This window comes from Schistocerca gregaria, chromosome 10 (genome assembly GCF_023897955.1).
Source record: "Schistocerca gregaria isolate iqSchGreg1 chromosome 10, iqSchGreg1.2, whole genome shotgun sequence".
Lineage (NCBI taxonomy): Eukaryota > Metazoa > Arthropoda > Insecta > Orthoptera > Acrididae > Schistocerca > Schistocerca gregaria.
This window is the reverse complement of record NC_064929.1, coordinates 194,940,157-194,963,015: the sequence shown is the minus strand read 5'-3', so window position 1 is coordinate 194,963,015 and position 22,859 is coordinate 194,940,157. Positions and strand designations below refer to the sequence as shown.

The 22,859-nt window shown below is 39.0% G+C and overlaps 1 protein-coding gene across 1 annotated transcript in view; it reads right to left on the bottom strand.

The window, feature by feature from the left end:
* The window catches only part of LOC126293412 (aprataxin and PNK-like factor), an 83,353-nt gene that overhangs the window by 4,638 nt on the left and 55,856 nt on the right, over nt 1-22,859 (bottom strand). Inside the window, exon 4 of the mRNA XM_049986635.1 lies at nt 10,026-10,198. Coding sequence (XP_049842592.1) covers nt 10,026-10,198 — 173 coding nt within the window. The remainder of the gene's footprint in view (nt 1-10,025; nt 10,199-22,859) is intronic.

Sequence of the window (22,859 nt, the reverse complement as noted above, 5' to 3'; positions counted from 1 at the left end):
GTGAGGCGCTGCACCATCTTGCTCTCAAATAAAGATGTGTTGTTCAGCTTCTTCCTATTGTGGCACGGGCCATAGCTGTAGCACATCAAAATAAGAAACATCAGTTACAGTTGATTCAGCAAAAAAGAAAGGCCCATACACTTTATACAGGTATATTTCTTGGGGCTAAGCGTGAAAGACTCACACTCATTCAACACGTTTTTTCAGTCACTCTTTGTCATTACATACTCTTCCCACTGCGCACAGGTATACAAACAAAACTGTTTGAGTTGCTCTTTCATTTGGTGTATTATTTACAATTGTAAGTTGAAGGTAATAAATGCTACAATGCCTTAAAACCAGTATGTTCATTTTGAAACACCCTGCATAATTAGTGATCTTGACTGCTGAAGTATGTATTTCTGCATTTCATATTACTCTAGATTGTCCCCATACTTGAGTGATGTCAAGCATATATAATATAAGAAAGCATAAGGATAGGACAGGCAACGGCCATGCCGCAGTGGATACACCAGTTCCCATGAGACCACCGAAGTTAAGCGCTGTTGGGGTGGTCGGCACTTGAACGGGTGACCATCCACGCCGCCATGCACTGTTGCCATTTTTCGGGGTGCACTCAGCCTCGTGATGCCAATTGAGGAGCTACTCGACCAAATAGTAGCAGCTTCGGTCAAGAATACCATCATAACAACCGGGAGAGTGGTGTGCTGATCCCACGCCCCTCCTATCTGCATCCTCCAGTGAGGATGACATGGCGGTCGGATGGTCCTGGTAGGCCACTCGTGGCCTGAAGATGGAGTGCTATAAGGATAGGACATTAAATAACAGAAATTTTACTAGAACTCTTGTACAAAGATACTTAAGCAAGTGATTGTTACTTTGCTTTACAGCATGTTTTTTTCCATCTGTACATGAGGGTGAGGATACCAGACAAGGGGGGACGGGGTGCAGAAAAGTGTGACACAGGTCACATCTATATTTTCACAGCTTTCATGAGCTTAAAAGAACATCTAACAACACAAATATTCTTAAAAAAGATCCAAGCAAACGACAATCTGATGGCACCAGTTCTAAGCTCTGCAACTGGTATTTTAACACATTAAGTTTCAAATAATGAGGTGTATTCTTCTTATACAGAGCTGTGTGGCAGTCTGTGTTGTCACAGAGCAGTAATATTTTATTTGAGAGAAGTGCCAAGTGCTTCGTTCATAGGAAAAGTTTGAGCTGCCTTCTGAATGTGTCACTGTAACAAGCATTATCCCATTTCAACTGCCTTCTTTTCTGGTTCATAACGGTGCACTCTCTCATTTCTACTGAAGAAAAGCACCAACATATAACAGCTGAACTGCTCCCAAGACACTGTCTGTTGCACAGGGTCATTAAACAGCAAGTTCCAGTAGTTAAGTCCGTTACAGATTTTACTATACATAGGTCCAAGATTAGTATAGAAATCCGCAGCAACACACTCGGTGGGCCATCCACTGTTTCACTGTCTCAATTTGCAGACATACCGCTTCTCCAATGTTCTTTGCTGACCTTGTGCATACCATGAATGACAGTAGTAGGCAGTCATATTCAGTTTAACACAACTCTACTTACACTGTGTATATGTGCGGTGTTCATTCTGTCTGTCAGAGATTACTTTGTGTTTCACAAAATACAACTGAGAAAATGTAAAGAATCAGCATTTTAAGCTGACTGCAGAATGATTCATCTGCTGTCAATGTACATTTCATGTAAAGATCGTGAAAATAAGATAAGAGAAATTAGGGCTCATACAGAGGTATGTCAACAGCTGTTTTTCCCTCGCTCTATTTGCGAGCGGAACAGGAAAGGAAGTGATTGGTAGTGGTACAAGGTACCCTTCTCCATGTACCTCAAGGTGGCTTGTGGAGTGAGTATGTGTGTATGTATATATGTATGTAGATGTAGGTGTGGATTATTGTAAAATTTGTAAACTACAAAGAGCCAAAACAAAGATAAAAGTAAACCTTCCAGTTTTTATTTTTTTTTCCTCCCCGGGTGCAAAATTTTTGTAAGTGGCTGAACCTCAGAGTCTTAAAAGAAGTTTCTAGTGTGATCAGAATGAAAGCAATTTCAAGCAACTATGTGCTATTTTATTTTTATAACAACTTTGACTACAGCACAAGTGAAACATTTGCGATACTCCAGCAGTCACATGAAGATAAAGGTTCATACAGTTCCAGTTTTCAGATGCTTGGATGTATTTTCATATGTTTATGAACCAGTAAGAAATAAAACTCTCAAAAGATGATAATCAAAATCAAAAGAAAGGAATACTAGAGTTTAACACCTACTGATGATGAGGTCATTATGACAGAGCACGATCTCTGACTGGGGAAGGAAATTGGCCATGCCCTTACTGAGAAATGGTGCTGACATTCCTTCAGTGTTTAAGGGAAGTTGCAGACCAGTGTCTTACTGCTATTCAACATCATTTGGTATCAATACACTGACAGAGGCAACAATCTTATATTGCCTAACAGCAAAAATGATGGGAAGAAGAAGGTGAAAGAAGATTAGGGTCTACGGCCAACAGTGAATGTGCAAGGGCGCACAGACAGATTCGGTGCAGTAAGTTATGGAGAAAGAAATCAGACGTGGCGTATTATAACAGTCCGTCATAATTTTTGCCACATTGGTTTATGGATAGCACAAGACACCTCAGCCTATACGGCTGGACTCCACTGACACTAATCCTATACCGCCATCTCAACCATTGCCTTTCATCTTACCATATAGTGGAGATGCTGAGTCACAGATAGGCACAACAAAAAGACTCTCACAATTATAGCTTTCAGCCATTAAGGCCTTCTTCAACAACACACACACACACACACACACACACACACACACACACACACACACACACACACACGACTGCCAGTCATTTGTGTGAGTTGCGCGCGCATATGTGTGTGTGTGTGTGTGTGTGTGTGTGTGTGTGTGTGTGTGTGTGTGTGTGTGTGTGTGTGGTGTTAAAGTTAAAGAAGGCCTTAATGGTCGAAAGCTATAATTGCGAGAGTCTTTTTGTTGTGCCTATCTGTGACTCAGCAACTTTTCTTCTCATAATACTTTTACATTCCATCCTGGCTTTTCCATTGTTTGATCATTTTCTTACATCTCTGGGTCAAAATCATTGCAGAGTGGATCAATTTAACCAACACTGCCACGAGTACATGAACTGCAAATGAGAAAAGATTGTGCAAAAATTGGTTGCAAAACACCTATCTCAGAGGCTGAATGACTGTAATGTGGAAGGGGTTCTCCTTTTTTCGAGACAACTTAAAGATGAACCTGACTGTTCTCTCAGGTTTTCTCAGTGCAATCAATTAATAGCGCACTTTCAGGTGTTCCGTCAAGCTTTTGATATCATTTCGATTACTGACCCAGCCAACAGAATAGAATCACACCGTTAATCAATCACGCCCAGAAAACCTGAGAAATCACATGAGATGTTCCACAATGCACCCAAATTGAACAATCTCCACCCAAAAGGTCAACTTCTCAGTGTGCTCAACTCATATTTTTAATATCTGAAGAAGATGACTGGGTCAGCCATCAAAATGGAATCAACGATTCAGCTGAACACCCGAAAGCAGACATTTAGTGAACCTTGTTTCCATAACATGTAATTGCTGGTAATAAAAAAGAAATTTTCAAAAAGGAGATCCTTTAATAAATTTCTGAGGGTGAGAAACATCTCCACACTACATCAGTGCCCTTTATTGTCCAGAACTTGTCCTTAAACTTTCCTTCTATTCCACAGACTGAAAGAGCAGCATTTTGAGAAAATAGAGAACAGTATAGAAGGTGTAACCAACCAACAGAGAGGTAGTCCATGGTCGAAGTACCGCCACTGCAATGAAGTGTGGTTTTCCAATGGCACTGCTTTAAAGGCTCTAATATGAATTTATGGCGCAGCTGGTCAACATCTTGTTTACATTCTGGGTTCCACAGTGGAGTAAAAGATTCCTGTACAAAGTCAGTCACATTAATTGTGATTCCACAGATGTACTGAGCAACTGGATGCAGCTAAGGGAGTGCTTACTGTGGAAGACATTGCTGACAAGAAGGAAAAATTTGTCACCAGAATGCATCACAAGTTATGAGCCAAGCTCTGTAAACAAATACAAAAAATTTAAAAGTAAATTAAAAGACACGCTGACGCAGTGTAATTACACACTGATTGGAACTACCAGGCTCTTCCATCTACATGCTGTTTGCTTTCGGCTAGACTACATCTATTCTCTTTCTTTTGTAACAAATAATTGTTCATTTGGTTCACTGGTAGGCTGCTGGGACTTCAGTCATTTATAAAGAACAGTTTAAGATTTAAAGTAAACATTGTGGTAATATCAGAATTACAGCCACAATGAACGCCAGTAAAACAGATGGGATTCTTGTTACTGGCATGTGGGAATTAGGAATTCACATAAATTTCCATTAGTTCCTAAAAACTTATACCTTTACAAGAATTATTCTCTCATTAAGGTTTGCACAGCTGCAAACCATAAACAAAAAGGTGATTAACAGCACTGTAGCAAAGCATCCAATATAAGAACTTTATAGTTCATAGTACCTACAAAGTGCTTTAAATAGCAACCATTTTTATGAGATGCACAAAAATTGGTGCAATACTGAAATCATCACTAATCCATTTAATTTTTTATAAGAAATAAAATATGATCTGAAACTGCCAATTAGGGTACCTATTCTGGAGAAGTAATTGTAGTTAAACACTATGTAAGTTTTAAAAAATATGCATATTTGTTAGAACAGACTTTAAGTACAATACCTTTTTAAAGAGGGCTTTCATAAATGCCTCCACTTTGTCTAAATACGTTTCTATTGCAACATTTTAAATGAAACTAAATACATAATTATAATTTAAAAAAATGGTGCTACAAAACTACCAGGCTACATTTTGACAATACTGAGTTTCAGAGAGTTTAAAATTTATGATGTATTACATGATAAAAGAAAAAGAAATTTGAATATGTCATTTCACTTAATATCAGGAGTGCTACCAGCATGCTACACTTCACACTGAACATTCCAATAGTAAAAAAGAAACAAATGACAGTTGTAACATACTCCGTACATTGTCATTAACCAACAAGAACCAGGCCCTATAACACAACAGTTTCTTAGCAAAGACAACAACTCTAGCAAGAAACTACGAGACTTGGGAAATGGAGAGCCGAAAATCTAAGGCCCATAGGCACATCATCTCACTAAAAAAGGGAATGACTCTGGATAAGCAGTGTGCAAAATGCTGAACCAATGTCAGACCAGAGTCTCATGTTGTGAGGCAATGCTACCTGAATGAGGAAAATGTCATACACTTCTGCAGAGGAACCCAGCAGTTGCCAATGTGTACAAATGTGCCCTTCAGAATAGAGGATCTCAGCTAAATACTGGATGAGCATAGACTTAATCTCCATTAACACGTCTTCCTCTCTCCTTTCTCACCCTGTTCTAATTCTTAACTGCACCATTCATCTCTCTTCCCCCTAATCTGTCTTTACTTTTCACTCTATCCTTGTCACCTCTGGACTGAAGCCCTTTTAGTGCTTACCAACGTGCCTCCGTTGACCTACCATCCCTGGTGGCTCCCCCTGCAGTTCTGTCTACCCTCATCCTCACTACAGGTGGCTCCCTCTCACACTGGGGCCGACAAGGAGAAGACTTCTTGAAACCATCTATACCGTTATGTAGCTTAAGATCCCAGGTATTGCGGTCATTCACCCTGGTGGGCCCACATTTGCATGTCACTGACGAAAAAAAATTTGGAATTTTGTGTGAGGCTCAATAGTGTTAAATAGTTGAACCAAGGAGTCTGGTTGCATGGTGTAATAGATTGGATACCAGCTTTGCATGTAAAAGATTGTGGGTTTGAATCTCACCAGGTGCAGTAATTATTTTTAATCATTATCAAAATGACTTTGATCATTATTTTTATTCAATCAATTGAGTCAAATGTAACTTTTTATTTCCATCCCTTTGTCACATCATTTTAATCATAATATCAACTTCTTCATTTGCTCTCATTTTTCTTCTTAACATTCTTTTCCCACTTGGAATATTCGTTCATGTGTTTTTAATTAATTTTATGTGTTCATTTTGATTTAATTTCTTTTCTTTCATCGCCCTGTTTTTTTCATACACATTATAGTGTTCGTTATATCTATTTCTCATTTTGTTTGAATTTCATTATATCTATAAACCCTTCCTTCATATAAATCTTCATCTATGTTATTTTGTACATAGTACAATAGGTATTTAGGGAATGACTTAAAATGTTTATATGAGATTACCATGCAAAACAATGCACATCTGTTAACAAAAGATACACACCATTACATGGTTAATATATGTAGGTTATTTGGTATTTTGTTTTTTCAGTGATAGATTGTAATTTTCAAATAAGTGAATATTATAAAAGATAAATATAATTGAATTCATATTCACAAAAAATCCTATTCAAAAAAGGATGAAATAAAGAAAAAATGAAACAAGTGAAAAAAGTTCATATGGTAATTAAAATAATGTGACAAAGGAATAGAAAGAAAAATTTATATTTAAATCAATTAACTGAATAAAAATAACTGTAAAAGTCATTTTGATAACGATTTAACAAAATACTGCACCTTGTGAGATTCGAACCCACAGTCTCTTGCATGCAAATCTCTTATCCTGTCTATTACACTACGTAACCAGATTATTTGGTTCAACTGTTTAATGCTATTGAGCCCCACATAAAATTCCAAATTTTTTTTTGGTCTATTAGTGCAACGAGGGCTCACTGGGGCGAACGGCTGCAAGGTGTGATACCTGGGATCTTAACCTACATCATCCAACGTTTGGTTTCAAAAAGTTGATCCCACCCTGAGGACCCTCTCCTTTGTGAGTGGCCTGCCATTCCTTTTCAAACTATCCCTCACTTTTGTCTAAGGAAGGAAGTAATAGTTCTGAAAACTAGGAATTGTGTCAGTTTTACTTTTTTGTGTGTCTATCAGCAGTATTAAACATTTCACCCCCTCCCCCTCCCTCCCGAGGTTAAGTACTGGAGAGTAACACTGTCTCATATTTATTAGACATTAGCGATCCACCCCGGCTTTGCACGGGTAGCACTGACGAGGAAACGACACCAACTTGATGTCATATTTTACGGAGACAAAAGCAAACATGCATGAGATCAGCACCAGCAATCACTCCTACGAGAATATTTGAGTCATAATTCTAACCGTACACAGTTATGACCTTCTTAAAGAACAGCTTCCGAACTTTTGCACGCAATAGTTTTCTGTCACTCGGTCCACCCCATTGCCGTCCCCTAACGCCAGAACATGTAGTACTGAACAATGGAGTGACAACCAAAGCCCTCCTATTTGTGGGGGTGTTGAAGGCGATAGAAAAGGAGTGATGAGGTAGATACATTTGCACAACGTGCTCTGAAATCTAGTTTGAGGACATGTTATTCTACACAGAAAATGTATGTCAGCGTCACATACATATTTGTTCAATAGTACTTTAAGAATTTTCTTGTACTGATATGCTGCAGCTTTATGCACACCTCAAAATAAAAATGAATAAAACTAAAGAATTATAACAAAATGAAATTAACAATTTACAATTTACAATTTAATCGTGCTAATCCCATTGAAGAATATCATATCTCCTCCAAATGTACTTCTTCAACAGTATCAGCTTTAAAAACCAAAGAAATAATGCACAACAGAGATGTTAATAACTTCATAGCACTACACTAGTTCTCTAATGGTACACTAATTTGTTTCATTCACTGTGAACAGCAACATAAAAGAGTTCAAAGTATAGTGATCTCTAACACCAGCTGCAGGTTAGAAACTGCACACTTTGGCAAAATGAATAAAGCATGTCAACAGTGTGAAAAGAGAATTCACACTCCAGACATTAGGCGGCTGCAGTGGGGTGAAGTGAGTGACAAACATCCGATGTGAACCAAAGTTTAAAAACTATATCTCCAGAATGTCTTGATTGCATTTTATTACAATTAGTAGTTCCAGAGAAAGAAAGAAAGAAAGAGAGAGAGAAGAAAGAGAAAGAGAGAGAGAGAGAGAGAGAGAGAGAGAGAGAGAGAGAGAGATAGATTCTGGTAATAATAATTTCATGTGGCTCAATGTCCTGGTGCAGGCGTTACAACCTATAGTTTAGCATGGAAACTGAAAGACTTTATAAAAAACAACAAAGACAACGATTCACTGCTAGATCATCAAACCCAACTTTGATTCTGCTCTGAGAAAATGAGACCTACAATTTAATCTCATTGAGAGGTGAATGCTAGGTTGGAAACACAGTGATCCTGTGCCCTTTCAGTTTTCAAGCACACACTAGACCATAAGGCATGAATAGGATTCTGCTCATGCTTCACAGCAGTTCAGAGTTGCGGTTACTGTACTGCTACACGGCTAGATGGTAATGCCATTGTTTACACAGTGGCGGTGGACTTAAGTTCATCATAGTTCAGCTAATTTCCGTGAAATAAATTATATACATGAACCTTCTTCTTCAATCATTCTGTCTATTAGTCAAAACCAGATAAAAATTCTTACAGTAGTTCCTGAGATTAGTCCGTAAATACGAAGAGTGTCTGGAGAATAAGTACCGTTTTGTTCTACCACCACCACAGCACTACTATTGCAGTTCCCACACATTTGCACTCCTCTCTCTGGCTCACTGTCTTTCCACTAATGCTATTACAGCCAGACTGCATTGTGTTAGCATTAATTCATGACTGTTCAAAACGTTTAAGACAATCTCTGAGTCTACTGAGTGTGAAATGTTTTCTGTAATACGGTTCTTGAACACAAAGAATGTTAAACCAGCTGAAATTCATTGTCAGCTTTTAGAAGTTAGTGGTGAAAATATAATGACTGATGAAACTGTGAGAAAGTGAGTGAGACAATTCAATGTCAGACGAATGAATGTTCTTAACGTTGCGAGTGGTCTTCCGATGTCAGTGATGGTTTAGTTGAGAAAGTAAATCAGAAAATTTGTGAAAACAGATGGTTCTCTGTAAGAATGCTTTGCAATGAGTTTCCACAAATTTCAAAATCTGTTTTGCATGAAATTGTCACACATCACAAATTTTCACATGTTTTCTCGTTGCAGTCCGAAAATGCCTACCAATGTCCACCAAACAAAGTAACTTGCCAGTGCTTTGGCATTTCTTACCTGGCATAGTCATGAGGGAGATGAATTCTTAAACAGAATTGTGACTGGTGATAAAACTTGGTTTGTCATGTCGCTCCACAATCAAAACAAAAGTCAATGGAGTGGAGGCACTGGCAATTTCCCCCAAAATAATGATAATGATAATAATAATAATTTCAAAATAACATTGTCAGCACAAAAAAATCATGTACACTGTGTTCTGGGACAGGCTGGGGATTCTGCTTAGAGTTCCTTCCCAGAGGTGAAGTGTCAATATGGTACAATATTGTGAAGCACTGATGAAACTTTAGCACGTAATTCAAAACAAAAGAAGTCCCCATTTTGCAGGGGGTCACTCAAAATCGTATCCAACAATTTGGTTGGGAGCAGTTCGAGCACTTCCTGTACAGCGCCAATCATGCACTTTCTGACTCCCACTTTTTCTTGAACTTGAAGTGTGATTTTGGAAGAAGGTTCTCTGACAGTGATGATGGAATTCATCAGTGGCTGCCTTAACTAATGACTTCTTCCTACAAAGAGGAATAGCAAAGTTGGTTTCCCAATATGACAAATGTCTGAACAATGGCAGCAGCTTTGTAGAAAAATAGTTTAAGAAATGCTCTTTCTTGTAAAAATAACTTTTGGTTTGGAAAAAATGCTTTTTATGGACTTTTTCAAAACAGTTCTTACTTTCCATACAAGCCTGGCTCAAACAAGAGCGAGCACGGAACGAGAGAGAGAGAGAGAGAGAGAGAGAGAGATTAGAGTGTAGAGTGGCAAATTTGAAAGTAAGCTATATGACTCACCGCCTTTCTTCACCCTCTGCCTCTTCTTTGGTGGCTTCTTTGTATGCTTGTAGGTCTGTCTGTGGAGTGGATTTTTTGTGTAGCATTCTGTTCCATAACGACATTCTGGTCGGTCATCTTTATAATCAGGATCGCCAGGGTGGCTGAACTCGGTGAAATGCTGAGGGTTTTTCCTAAACAATGATACAGATCTTTCAGTCTCCTAAGATGATGGAAAACTTATAAACAGCCTGCAAGAAGATACAGTTCTAGGTTTCATATTGCATGCTAACAACAACAAAATTGACAAAATTAACACACACACACACACACACACACACACACACACACACACACACAGATATGTTACAAGCTTACTGGACAAACTATTAGTCTCCCTTAATAGTGTGTGTCCATGTCTTCCGGCCCGACCTTTCTCTTCAGGTGGTGTGAGTTTTGCTGTTATGTGCACTTGCTACCTGGATTTCAATCAGAGTGTGAACTGTTGTTGATCCCACACCATTACTTATAGCTGAGTTCATATTGTGCACAAAATGGAAATAATGACCCAGCAGAACCCATGGAAGCACACTATTAACCAATTGTGCCGAGAGGAAATGAGAGATCATATTAGTTACTCTGTAAAAGAGCACAATGGTCACTTTGAAGTGCTGTAGAACTGGTACCAGGGGGGTCGTGTGACCCTCTACCACATACAGTGTCTGCAATAAAAGTATCGGGAACAAAATATTCCTGACGTGACTTAAGTCACACTGTGCACGCACCATGGATGCTTGATGGTGGGAGGGGGCTGGGGTGGGCCTTCAATGTGCAGAGAATGGTCAAACAGCAGTACACCATCAAATTTTGTGTTGGACTGGGAAAACCGGGTATGGAGACTTGAGTTGTGATTCAGTAACTGTTCGATGATGAATGCATGTCACAAACTGCAGTTTTTAAGTGATACACGTTTTCAAAGGGGGGCTGAGAAAGTGTGAAGAATGAGCCCTACACTGGACTGTGCTGCTGATGTTAAGAACCAATGACTACGTGAAACACATGCATGAAGTGTTGAATTCAGACTGTCTGTTACATGTGCACACGGTTGCAGATGCAACTGACATTGATAAGATAACACTGCACATCATTATCAGTGAACATTTGGCAATGCACATTATCTGCACTAAATCTATCCCGAGGATACAGACGAGCAACCTAAAGCAGAGGCGAGCATCTGCTTGCAAAGACCTTCTGCAACATGTTGAAGAAGACTACAGCTTTTTTGGCACCATCATCATGGGAGATGAAACTTGGATATTAGAATACAATCCAGAAACAAAGTGACAAAGTTCTGAACGATACAATGCAGCATCACCTTGTCCAAAAATGACTAAATGAGCAAGCCCACAGAGAAAGTCATCCTTCAACATCAAGAAGGAAATTTACAAATTTATACCTGAATGTTGCTTTTTATCTGGAAGTGCTAAGAAGACTGAAGAGAAGGGTCAATCGAGTGAGGCCAGCTATTGCTGGAAATCAGACATTATGATACGCCAGCCCCAAGTGCTCCAAGATCATCGACTACCTGATGATAAATGGCATCGCGATGATCCCCCCAACCCCCTTACAGTCTCAATTTGGCACCAGCAGGCTATTTGCTATTGCAAAAAATCCTTCCTCAAAGGATTCTACCATGGAACTGTAAGTGTTGTCATATAAGCTTGCATGTGTACCGTTAAGGTCCTTCCTGAATCCATCTACCACAGAGACTTCAAATTGTGGAAAAGCTTCCGGCGAAAGTGTGTTGATGCTCGAGTACTATACTTTGAAGAATTTCCCAAAATACTCTGTATGTAATTGGTAGCGGTGATGTTTTGCGGTGTATATGAGTCGCTTGGCTGTATGGAATCAGGGAAGTAAAATGGGTCAACATGGAGACATGACAGAATGGCAAAAATAAGCGGTCATGTGTGGACTTACATAAGGTCACACTGTGAATGAAGTTGTCCGATTTGCTGGTGCATCATCACTGACTGTACAGTGTGTCTATGAAGAGTGGTGTATCATCTGCAGCCATTTAATATGGCAAAAGAACAGTGGTTGTAAAAATATCCTAAGGGGGAACTGTAAAAAGTGTCACACTTTGTCATTGGTTTCAGACCCAACAGCAATTATTGATATTGTTGAATGTGGTTTTCAGTAGGCCAAACAATAACACAGAAACTAGGACAACAGATAACTGGAGGCACACAGCACAGTCTGACAAATCACAATTTTGCACCTTCTATAATTATGGACGCCGCTGAGTTGAAATGTAGCTGAATGTGGTCACACAAAAATAATCTATCGATGCCCCTTGCAATTGAAAATTACAATACCTGAAGCATGTATTTTGATTACTCATCCGAGATAACTTTTCTTTTCATTTATGACTTGTGCTTTTTAAGTAAGTACCATTCTGACATAAAAATGAAACAAGCAGGCTTTCCCTAGCAATTTTATATCTACTTTTCTACATAATTCTGATCAATATTTAGTGTTTTTACATTTGTTAGTAGTGTATGAAGTGCATCCTCTGGTTGAGAATCCCACCAACTATGAAATACGTGTTGTGATTTGTTTTCTTAGTGCTGAAGCCTTAAAGTGCTGAAATTCATCAGATCAGTGGCGAATGTGGAGAAAACATTATGAGTGATGAGATGGCATGGAAATGAGTGAGGGCTTTTAAAGATGGCTGTATAAATCAGCACAATGAGGAACAAACTGGGTGACCTTCAATCATTACTGACAATTTGGTGCACAAAGTTGATGAAAAAGTGAGAGATATCAAATGCTTTATGGTTTCGATGCTACGTGATGAGCTTTTACAAGTGTCTAGAAGTGCACTTAATTCAGCAGGCAGCAGATTTCTAAAACGATGGTATTCAAAAGTTGGTTGTATGGTACAATAAGTGCATTAACATTGGCGGGAATTGTGTTGACAAGTATATTACAGTACAGGCTTTCAAGCAAAAATAACTCTACTTGTTTTATTTTTATTTCAAAGTGGTTCTTACTTAAAAGGCATGCCTCATACATATGTATAGTTCACAGTAGAATGCCTATACTCATAAAAATTGTAATTAAACTATTTAGTGATGCAAATGATGAAATATTCATGAAAGCATCCAACTGAAAAATGTTTCATCACTGTCACAACATAAACAAATTGGAGACTCAATATATAATGATTTTTGTGAATAAAAATGTTTGGTTCAGTAAAAAGTATTCATTGTAAAATAGCAGAGAATATGTTGGCAATGTTTTGTTTACAGTGAAATCATTGTAATTCATATTTTTATACCTGTCATTATTGTACTTCATGTAATTATGTAATCAAGCATCACAACATCAATGCATACACGAAATTATCATCCTGCAAAGAACTTTGGAAACTATCAATTATTTCTTCATCTCGAAATTCATTAATTACCGATAATGTAATTTTTTTGATGTCTAATTCCATTGGGAACCGTGTGCACAAGGTCCGAATATTTCGCACTGAGGTGGTCATACAGTGACCGAATTTGATCTGTTAAATAAAGGTTTTCAGTATTTATGACCAATGCTGCCACTTATCCAAAATCCTTACTGTAATTGTATCTACATGAAAAGTATGAAATTTAAAAAATGTAAACATTTGTAAAGCATTACTTTAATATTATTTAAGAAATGCAGTTGATGCCACATCAGTGGCAGTATCAGTTCAGTTTCCAGAGGCGAAGTCTGTAACGTTTGGCTGAGTAAATTGTCTCAGAAAATATAACTATTCTCAGAATTCCAAGTCTTGTGTCCAGCCTGATTCTTTCACTAGATACGATCCTGCAGCAGCACAAAGAATCTGTGCAAATTGAGATTTCTGCAGCATAGAAAATGAGTAAATGCATAGTAAATGACTTACAGGCACATGTGTACATGATGAAATCCAGTCACAAAGTTAAGTGTGTCAATTGCGGTTGTTTTTTAAGAGTGCACAGGCAGCCCAATGAGGTGATTAACCTGGAGTGTGCAAAGGGTGTAGTTCGGGCTGGAGGTGATTCTGTGATGTTTTGGAGGTGGTTCTGAGAAGTTTTGGGAATATTTTTCCTGGAAGTGGTTCCATGAAGTTTTGGAGATGCTTTTCATGCCATGACTTGGACCTACTCATTCTCAACAGCCACGTCTTGAGTTTTATTTTACATCTTCATTACAATATGTTGTAGGCACAGCAATGTTCACCACACACACACTTCTAGGTGAAAACCACTGTGAAGTCCACAATAGAGAGTAAGTCCCATTGCACTAGTTATTAGGGCTTCTTCCCATTCCATTCCAGTATTAAGCATAGGAAAAATGATTGTCTAAATGCCTCTTTGTGCACTGTAATTAATCTAATCTTGTTCTCATGATCATTGTGTGAATGATATGTAGGAGTTATAGTATATCCCTACAATCATTATACAAAGTTGGTTCTTGAGATTTTGTAAGTAGAAGTTCTGAATATAGTTTATGTCTATCTTCAAGAGTCTGCCAGTTCAGTTTCTTCATTATCTCTGTGATGCACTATCATGGGTCAAACAAACCTGTGACCATACGTGCTGTCCTTCTCTGTACATGTTCAATATCTTATGTTAGTCCTATTTGGTACGGGTGGCACACATATGAGCAATATTCCAGATAGGATTGCACTAGTGATTCCTAATCAATTTCCTTTATACACTGATTGCATTTTCGCAGTATTCTACCAATAAATCGAAGTCTACCCTGCTTCGCGAACAAATAAGTCCATGTGATCACTGCTTCTCATATTCCTACAAAGTCTTGCACCCAGGTATTTGTAGGAACTGGTTGATTCCAACTGTGGTTCACTGATATTATGGCCATAGGATTCTATGGTTTTCTGTTTTGTGAAGTGCAAAATTGTACATTTCTGAATGTTTAAAGCACGTTGGCAATTTTTGTATCACTTTGAAATATTATCAAGATCTGATGTATGCAGCTTCTTTCAGACAGTACTTCACTATACATAACTGCAAAATTAGGAAAAAGTTCGAGGTCACTGTTAATATTGTCTGCAACATCATTAATGTACAACATGAACAGTAAGGGTCCTGACACTCTTCCCCGAGGCATATTCAAAGTTATTTCTACGTCTTGCAATGGCACTCCACTCAAGAAAACATGTTGCATTCTTCCTACCAGAAGGTCCTCAATCCAGTCACAAATTTCACTTGATACGCCATATGATAATACTTTTGACAGGAAGTGTAGGTGTGGTTCTGAGTCAAATACTTTTCGGAAATCAAGAAATGGGGTATCTACCTGATTGCCTTGATCCAAAGCTTACAGTATACCACATGAGAAAAATGCAAGTTGGATTTCACATCATCGACATTTTCAAAATCCGTGCTGATTAGCTTTGAGGAAGCCATTCTATTCAAGATACATCATTATGTTTGAGCTCAGAATATGTTCTAAGATTTTACAACAAATCAACATCAAGGATACTGGATGGTAGTTTTGTGCATCACTTCCACTACCCCTCTTGTAGAAAGTTGTGGCTCATGCTTTCTTCCAGCTACTGGGCACAGTTTTATGTTCGAGGGATCTATGATAGATTATAGTTAGAAGAAGAGCTAACTTGGCTGCAAAATCAGTATAAAATCTGAAATGGATTCCATTGGGCTCTGGAGCTTTGTTTATTTTTAACAATTTCAGCTATTTCTCCACACCACTGACACTAAAGCTTACTTCATTCATCTTTTCATTGGTTTGAGGATTAAACTTGGGCAATTCTCCTGGGTTTTCCTTTGTAGAGGAACATTTGAAAAAAGGAGTTAAGCATTACAGCTTCCACTGTGTTACCTTCAGTTTCAGTTCCTGTCTCATTCACTACGGACTGGACCGTATCTTTGGTGCCATTAACAGCCTTTACATATGAGCAGAATTCCTTTGGGTATTGTGACAGATCACTTGACAATATTATGCTACAGTAGTCATTGAAGGCATCACACAGCCAAAAGCATTTCATTCAGCATCTCTCTATCTATAGCCCTATGCTTTGTTTTACACCTATTATGCTGTGATCTCTGTTTCTTTAGAACTTTCTTCACAGTGACTGTATACCATGGAGTGTCCCTCACCAAGACTCGGTCACCCTATTGCACCTAGACTGGATCGGATGAAACATAGCAAATCAATATCCTCACGATTTGGTAGTTCTACTGGATCTAATAATTAATGAGGGGCATTAGCTGGTGATGGCATAACCAAAGATAATTGTGGATTCTCTTCCTCACCAAACTGAGGCCACTGCTCTGTCTAGATTGAATGTTACATGGTACTAGTGTCATGTCTCTCAGTATTTACTAATATTTTGCTTGGTGAGCTTATTGAGAGTGTAAATGATAACAGTTTCAATGTACCACAGTGGTGTATGAAACAAACAATTTGATATGGAACATTTGTAGTCTATCGAGCTGAGAAACAGTCCAAATTGATTTTATGTATATAGACTGCAGCTGCGAGTGAAAATTTGTACCAAGACTGGGAATCAAATCCTGGTCTCCTGCTTATTAGGCAGGTGCACTAGCCACTAAGTCACCTCAGCGCAGCGGTCACACAATTGCAAGGATTATGCAGGCATGCTCCCTCCTCGATCCAATTTCTCATTGCCGCCCCAGTCTACTTTCAGTTCCACCTTAAACATGAATATAATTGCCAATGCTCCCCATGTTCTGGAATAGCACCTCAGCATTGAATGTAAACGCGGGACTCAAGCTGAAATCCAGGTGGAGGTTCTTGTACAAATGAAATGACACAATTGCAGAAACTTGACTGGTCTGATACAGGTATAATTTTATTTATATATACAGCAGTGGTGAGTGAAAATTTATACCATTCTGGGAATAAAACCTGGGCCTCCTGCTTACTTGGCAGGTGTGCTAGACACTATACCACCCTGGCACAGCAGTTCACACAACTGCATCGATCGCCCCGGCACACCTCCCTCCTTGATCCAAATTCTCACTGCCGACCCGTCTACTTTAAATTCCCCCTTCAGTCCATATACATAAAATCATATCCGTATGAGACCAGTAAATTTTCTGTAGTTGTGTCATTTCATTTGTATAAGTCTCAAAATGGGCTACACAATTTGCCTAAGCTATAGCACATGGGACAGGCGAAATTCCCTCAGACTTCAAGAAGAATATAATAATTCCAATCCCAAAAAAAGGGGGCGTTGACAGGTGTGAAAATTACCGAACTATCAGTTTAATAAGTCACAGCTGCAAAATACTAATGCAAATTCTTTACAAACGAATGGAAAAACTGGTAGAAGCCGACCTCGGGGAAGATCAGTTTGGTTTCGTAGAAATGTTGGAACACGTGAGGCAATACTGACCCTACGACTTCATAGATTTAGATTAAGGAAGGGCAAACCTACATTTCTAGCATTTGTAGACTTAGAGAAAGCTTTTGACAATGTTGACTGGAATACTCTCTTTCAAATTCTGACGGTGGCAGGGGTAAAATACAGGGAGCGAAAGGCTATTTACAATTTGTACAGAAACCAGATGGCAGTTATAAGAGTCGAGGGGTATGAAAGGGAGTGAGACAGGATTGTAGCCTATCCCCGATGCTATTCAATCTGTACATTGAGCAAGTAGTAAAGGAAACAAATGAAAAATTCGGAGTAGGTATTAAAATCCATGGAAAAGAAATAAAAACTTTGAGGTTCGCCAATGACATTGTAATTCAGTCAGAGACAGCAAAGGACTTGGAAGAGCAGTTGAACGGAATGGACAGTGTCTTAAGAGGAGGGTATAAGATGAACATCAACAAAAGCAAAACGAGGATAATGGAATGTAGTCAAATTAAATCGGGTGATGCTGCGGGAATTAGATTAGGAAATGAGACACTTAACGAAGTAAAGGAGTTTCTGTTTGGGGAGCAAAATAACTGATGATGGTCAAAGTAGAGAGGATATAAAATGTAGACTGGCAACGGCAAGGAAAGCGTTTCTGAAGAAGAGAAATTTGTTAACATCGAGTACGGATTTAAGTGTCAGGAAGTTGTTTCTGAAAGTATTTGTACGGAGCGTAGCCATGTATGGAAGTGAAACGTGGATGATAAATAGCTTGGACAAGAAGAGAATAGAAGCTTTCCAAATGTGGTGCTACAAAAGAATGCTGAAGATTAGATGTGTAGATCACATAACTAATGAGGAGGTATTGAATAGAATTGGGGAGAAAGGAGTTTGTGGCACAACTTGACAAGAAGAAGGGATTGGTTGGTAGGACATGTTCTGAGGCATCAAGGTATCACCAATTTAGTACTGGGGGGTAAAAATCATAGAGGGAGACCAAGAGATGAATACACTAAGCAGATTCAGAAGAATGTAGGCTGCAGTAGGTACTGGGAGATGAAAAGGCTTGCACGGGATAGAGTAGCATGGAGAGCTGCATCAAACCAGTCTCAGGACTGAAGACCACCACAACAACAAAAACAACAACATAGCACATGGGCACCGTACTAGATATTCAATATTCTCTTGCTCTCTCACACTATCAGCTTTGTTAGCTATTTTATTAACATTATTAACTTAAACTTTCTTGTGAAGGTAATGAAAGAAAAAAAAAGGTTTTGTAAATGTGCACAATCTAATTATTTTTACTACTTAGTTTAATCTTAACCCTTACAGGCATAGTACTTTCACAGTAAGAAGGCCAGACAAATAGACTGATTTTACTGTTAATTCTATGCTGTTAAAATTCACAGTGTTTTGAGATAAATTTTGAACAAATGCCAATTTCATATTTTGTAAGTGCATGAACCCTGTAAGTGCATGAACCCTCCCCCCATGAACCATGGACCTTGCCGTTGGTGGGGAGGCTTGCGTGCCTCAGCGATACAGATAGCCGTACCATAGGTTCAACCACAACGGAGGGGTATCTGTTGAGAGGCCAGACAAATGTGTGGTTCCTGAAGAGGGGCAGCAGCCTTTTCAGTAGTTGCAGGGGCAACAGTCTGGATGATTGACTGATCTGGCCTTGTAACAATAACCAAAACGGACTTGCTGTGCTGGTACTGCGAACGGCTGAAAGCAAGGGGAAACTACGGCCGTAATTTTTCCCGAGGGCATGCAGCTTTACTGTATGATTAAATGATGATGGCGTCCTCTTGGGTAAAATATTCCGGAGGTAAAATAGTCCCCCGTTTGGATCTCCGGGCGGGGACTACTCAAGAGGATATCGTTATCAGGAGAAAGAAAACTGGCATTCTACGGATCAGAGCGTGGAATGTCAGATCCCTTAATCGGGCAGGTAGATTAGAAAATTTAAAAAGGGAAATGGATAGGTTAAAGTTAGATATAGTGGGAATTAGTGAAGTTTGGTGGCAGGAGGAACAAGACTTCTGGTCAGGTGACTACAGGGTTATAAACACAAAATCAAATAGGTGTAATGCAGGAGTAGGTTTAATAATGAATAGGAAAATAGGAATGCGGGTAAGCTACTACAAACAGCACAGTGAACGCATTATTGTGACCAAGATAGATACGAAGCCCACACCTACTACAGTAGTACAAGTTTATATGCCAACTAGCTCTGCAGATGATGAAGAAATTGATGAAATGTATGATCAAATCAAAGAAATTATTCAGATAGTGAAGGGAGATGAAAATTTAATAGTCATGGGTGACTGGAATTCGGTAGTAGGAAAAGGGAGAGAAGGAAACATAGTAGGTGAATATGGACTGGGGCAAAGAAATGAAAGAGGAAGCCGCCTGGTAGAATTTTGCACAGAGCGCAACTTAATCATACGTAACACTTGGTTCAAGAATCATAAAAGAAGGCTGTATACATGGAAGAAGACTGGAGATACTGACAGGTTTCAGATAGATTATATAATGGTAAGACAGAGATTTAGGAACCAGGTTTTAAATTGCAAGACATTTCCAGGGGCAGATGTGGACTCTGACCACAATCTATTGGTTATGACCTGTAGATTTAAACTGAAGAAACTGCAAAAAGGTGGAAATTTAAGGAGATGGGACCTGGATAAACTGAAAGAACCAGAGGTTGTACAGAGTTTCAGAGAGAGCATAAGGGAGCAATTGACAGGAATGGGGGAAAGAAATACAGTAGAAGAAGAATGGGTAGCTTTGAGGGATGAAGTAGTGAAGGCAGCAGAGGAACAAGTAGGTAAAAAGATGAGGGCTAGTAGAAATCCTTGGGTAACAGAAGAAATATTGAATTTAATTGAGAAAGGAGAAAATATAAAAATGCAGTAAATGAAGCAGTCAAAAAGGAATACAGACGTCTCAAAAATTAGATCGACAGGAAGTGCAAAATGGCTAAGCAGGGATGGCTAGAGGACAAGTGTAAGGATGTAGAGGCTTATCTCACTAGGAGTCAGATAGATACTGCCAACAGGAAAATTAAAGAGACCTTTGGAGATAAGAGAACCACTTGTATGAACATCAAGAGCTCAGATGGAAACCCAGTTCTAAGCAAAGAAGGGAAAGCAGAAAGGTGGAAGGAGTATATAGAGGGTCTATAGAAGGGCGATGTACTTGAGGACAATATTATGGAAATGGAAGAGGATGTAGATGAAAATGAAATGGGAGATACGATACTGCGTGAAGAGTTTGACAGAGCACTGAAAGACCTGAGTCGAAACAAGGCCCCCGGAGTAGACAACATTCCATTGGAACTACTGATGGCCTTGGGAGAGTCAGTCCTGACAAAACTCTACCATCTGGTGAGCAAGATGTATGAGACAGGTGAAAGACCCTCAGACTTCAAGAAGAATATAATAATTCCAATCCCGAAGAAAGCAGGTGTTGACAGATGTTGAAATAACCGAACTATCAGTTTAGTAAGTCACAGCTGCAAAATACTAACGTGAATTCTTTACAGACGAATGGAAAAACTAGTAGAATCCGACCTCGGGGAAGATCAGTTTGGATTCCGTAGAAATGTTGGAACACGTGAGGCAATACTGACCCTACGACTTCTCTTAGAAGCTAGATTAAGGAAGAGCAAACCTACGTTTCTAGCATTTGTAGACTTAGAGAAAGCTTTTGACAATGTTGACTGGAATACTCTCTTTCAAATTCTGAAGGAGGCAGGGGTAAAATACAGGGAGTGAAAGGCTATTTACAACTTGTACAGAAACTAGATGGCAGTTATAAGAGTCGAGGGACATGAAAGGGAAGCAGTGGTTGGGAAGGGAGTGAGACGGGGTTGTAGCCTCTCCCTGATGTTATTCAATCTGTATTTTGAGCAAGCAGTGATGGAAACGAAAGAAAAGTTCGGAGTAGGTATTAAAATCCATGGAGAAGAAATAAAAACTTTGAGGTTCGCCGATGACATTGTAATTCTGTCAGAGACAGCAAAGGACTTGGAAGAGCAGTTGAACGGAATGGATAGTGTCTTGAAAGGGGGATATAAGATGAACATCAACAAAAGCAAAATGAGGATAATGGAATGTAGTCAAATTAAGTCGGGTGATGTTGAGGGAATTAGATTAGGAAATGAGACTCTTAAAGAAGTAAAGGAGTTTTGCTATTTGGGGAGCAAAATAACTGATGATGGTTGAAGTAGGGAGGATATGAAATGTAGACTGGCAATGGCAAGGAAAGCCTTTCTGAAGAAGAGAAATTTGTTAACATCGAGTATAGATTTAAGTGTCAGGAAGTCATTTCTGAAGGTATTTGTATGGAGTGTAGCCATGTATGGAAGTGAAACATGGACGATAAATGGTTTGGACAAGAAGAGAATAGAAGCTTTCGAAATGTGGTGCTACAGAAGAATGCTGAAGATTAGATGGGTGGATCACATAACTAATGAGGCAGTATTGAATAGGATTGGGGAGAAGAGAAGTTTGTGACACAATTTGACGAGAAGAAGGGATCGGTTGGTAGGACATGTTCTGAGGTATCAAGGGATCACCAATTTAGTATTGGAGGGCAGTGTGGAGGGTAAAAATCATAGAGGGAGACCAAGAGATGACTACACTACGCAGATTCATAAGGATGTAGGTTGCAGTGGGTACTGGGAGATGAAGAGGCTTGCACAGGATAGAGTAGCATGGAGAGCTGCATCAAACCAGTCTCAGGACTGAAGACCACAACAAACACAAGTGCATGAACAAGAGGATATTTAATATTCAAAAAATTAGCAAACAATTTCATGCAGCACATGTGCGCTCTAGCTTCATCAGTTTTTGTAAACCCATCTGAAGCTTTTTCTCGGCTCAATACTCCTACATCAATTTGTTCATCTCAACTTCACAGACACCACTGTGGCATGTTGCAAACAGTTATTGTTTATTTCTGGTATACACACTTACTATAGGGAAATACTTGCCGATCACCTGGAAAAATTTCACATCAAATAGAAAAGAAACAAAATCTTCCCAAAGTATACCTATCTCTGCCTTCCCAACTCAAAGCCTAGTGATGCTAGCCATGTTTTAATCTTAGGGTTTCTCCAGATAGCAAACAGTATATCCTAGAAGCCGAAATAGTTCTCTTTGCTAATGGTCCAAGTACTAAAGTCAGGCCTAATGGAGAAACTTCAGCACATGAAAAGATTATAAGATGGATATCAACAAAAGTAAACAAGAGTAATGGAATGTAGTCAGATTAAATCAGGTAATGAGATATTAAAGGTAGTAGATGAGTTTTGCTATCTGGGTAGCAAAATGTAAGGGACAGTCGAAGGAAAATGAGACAGAGGAAAAAAGTTGGCCAGGTGCAAGTAGGACTTGCACTCTGAAGGTTCTGTAGACACTTAGTTACATATATAGACACCCCACCCATTCTGGGAA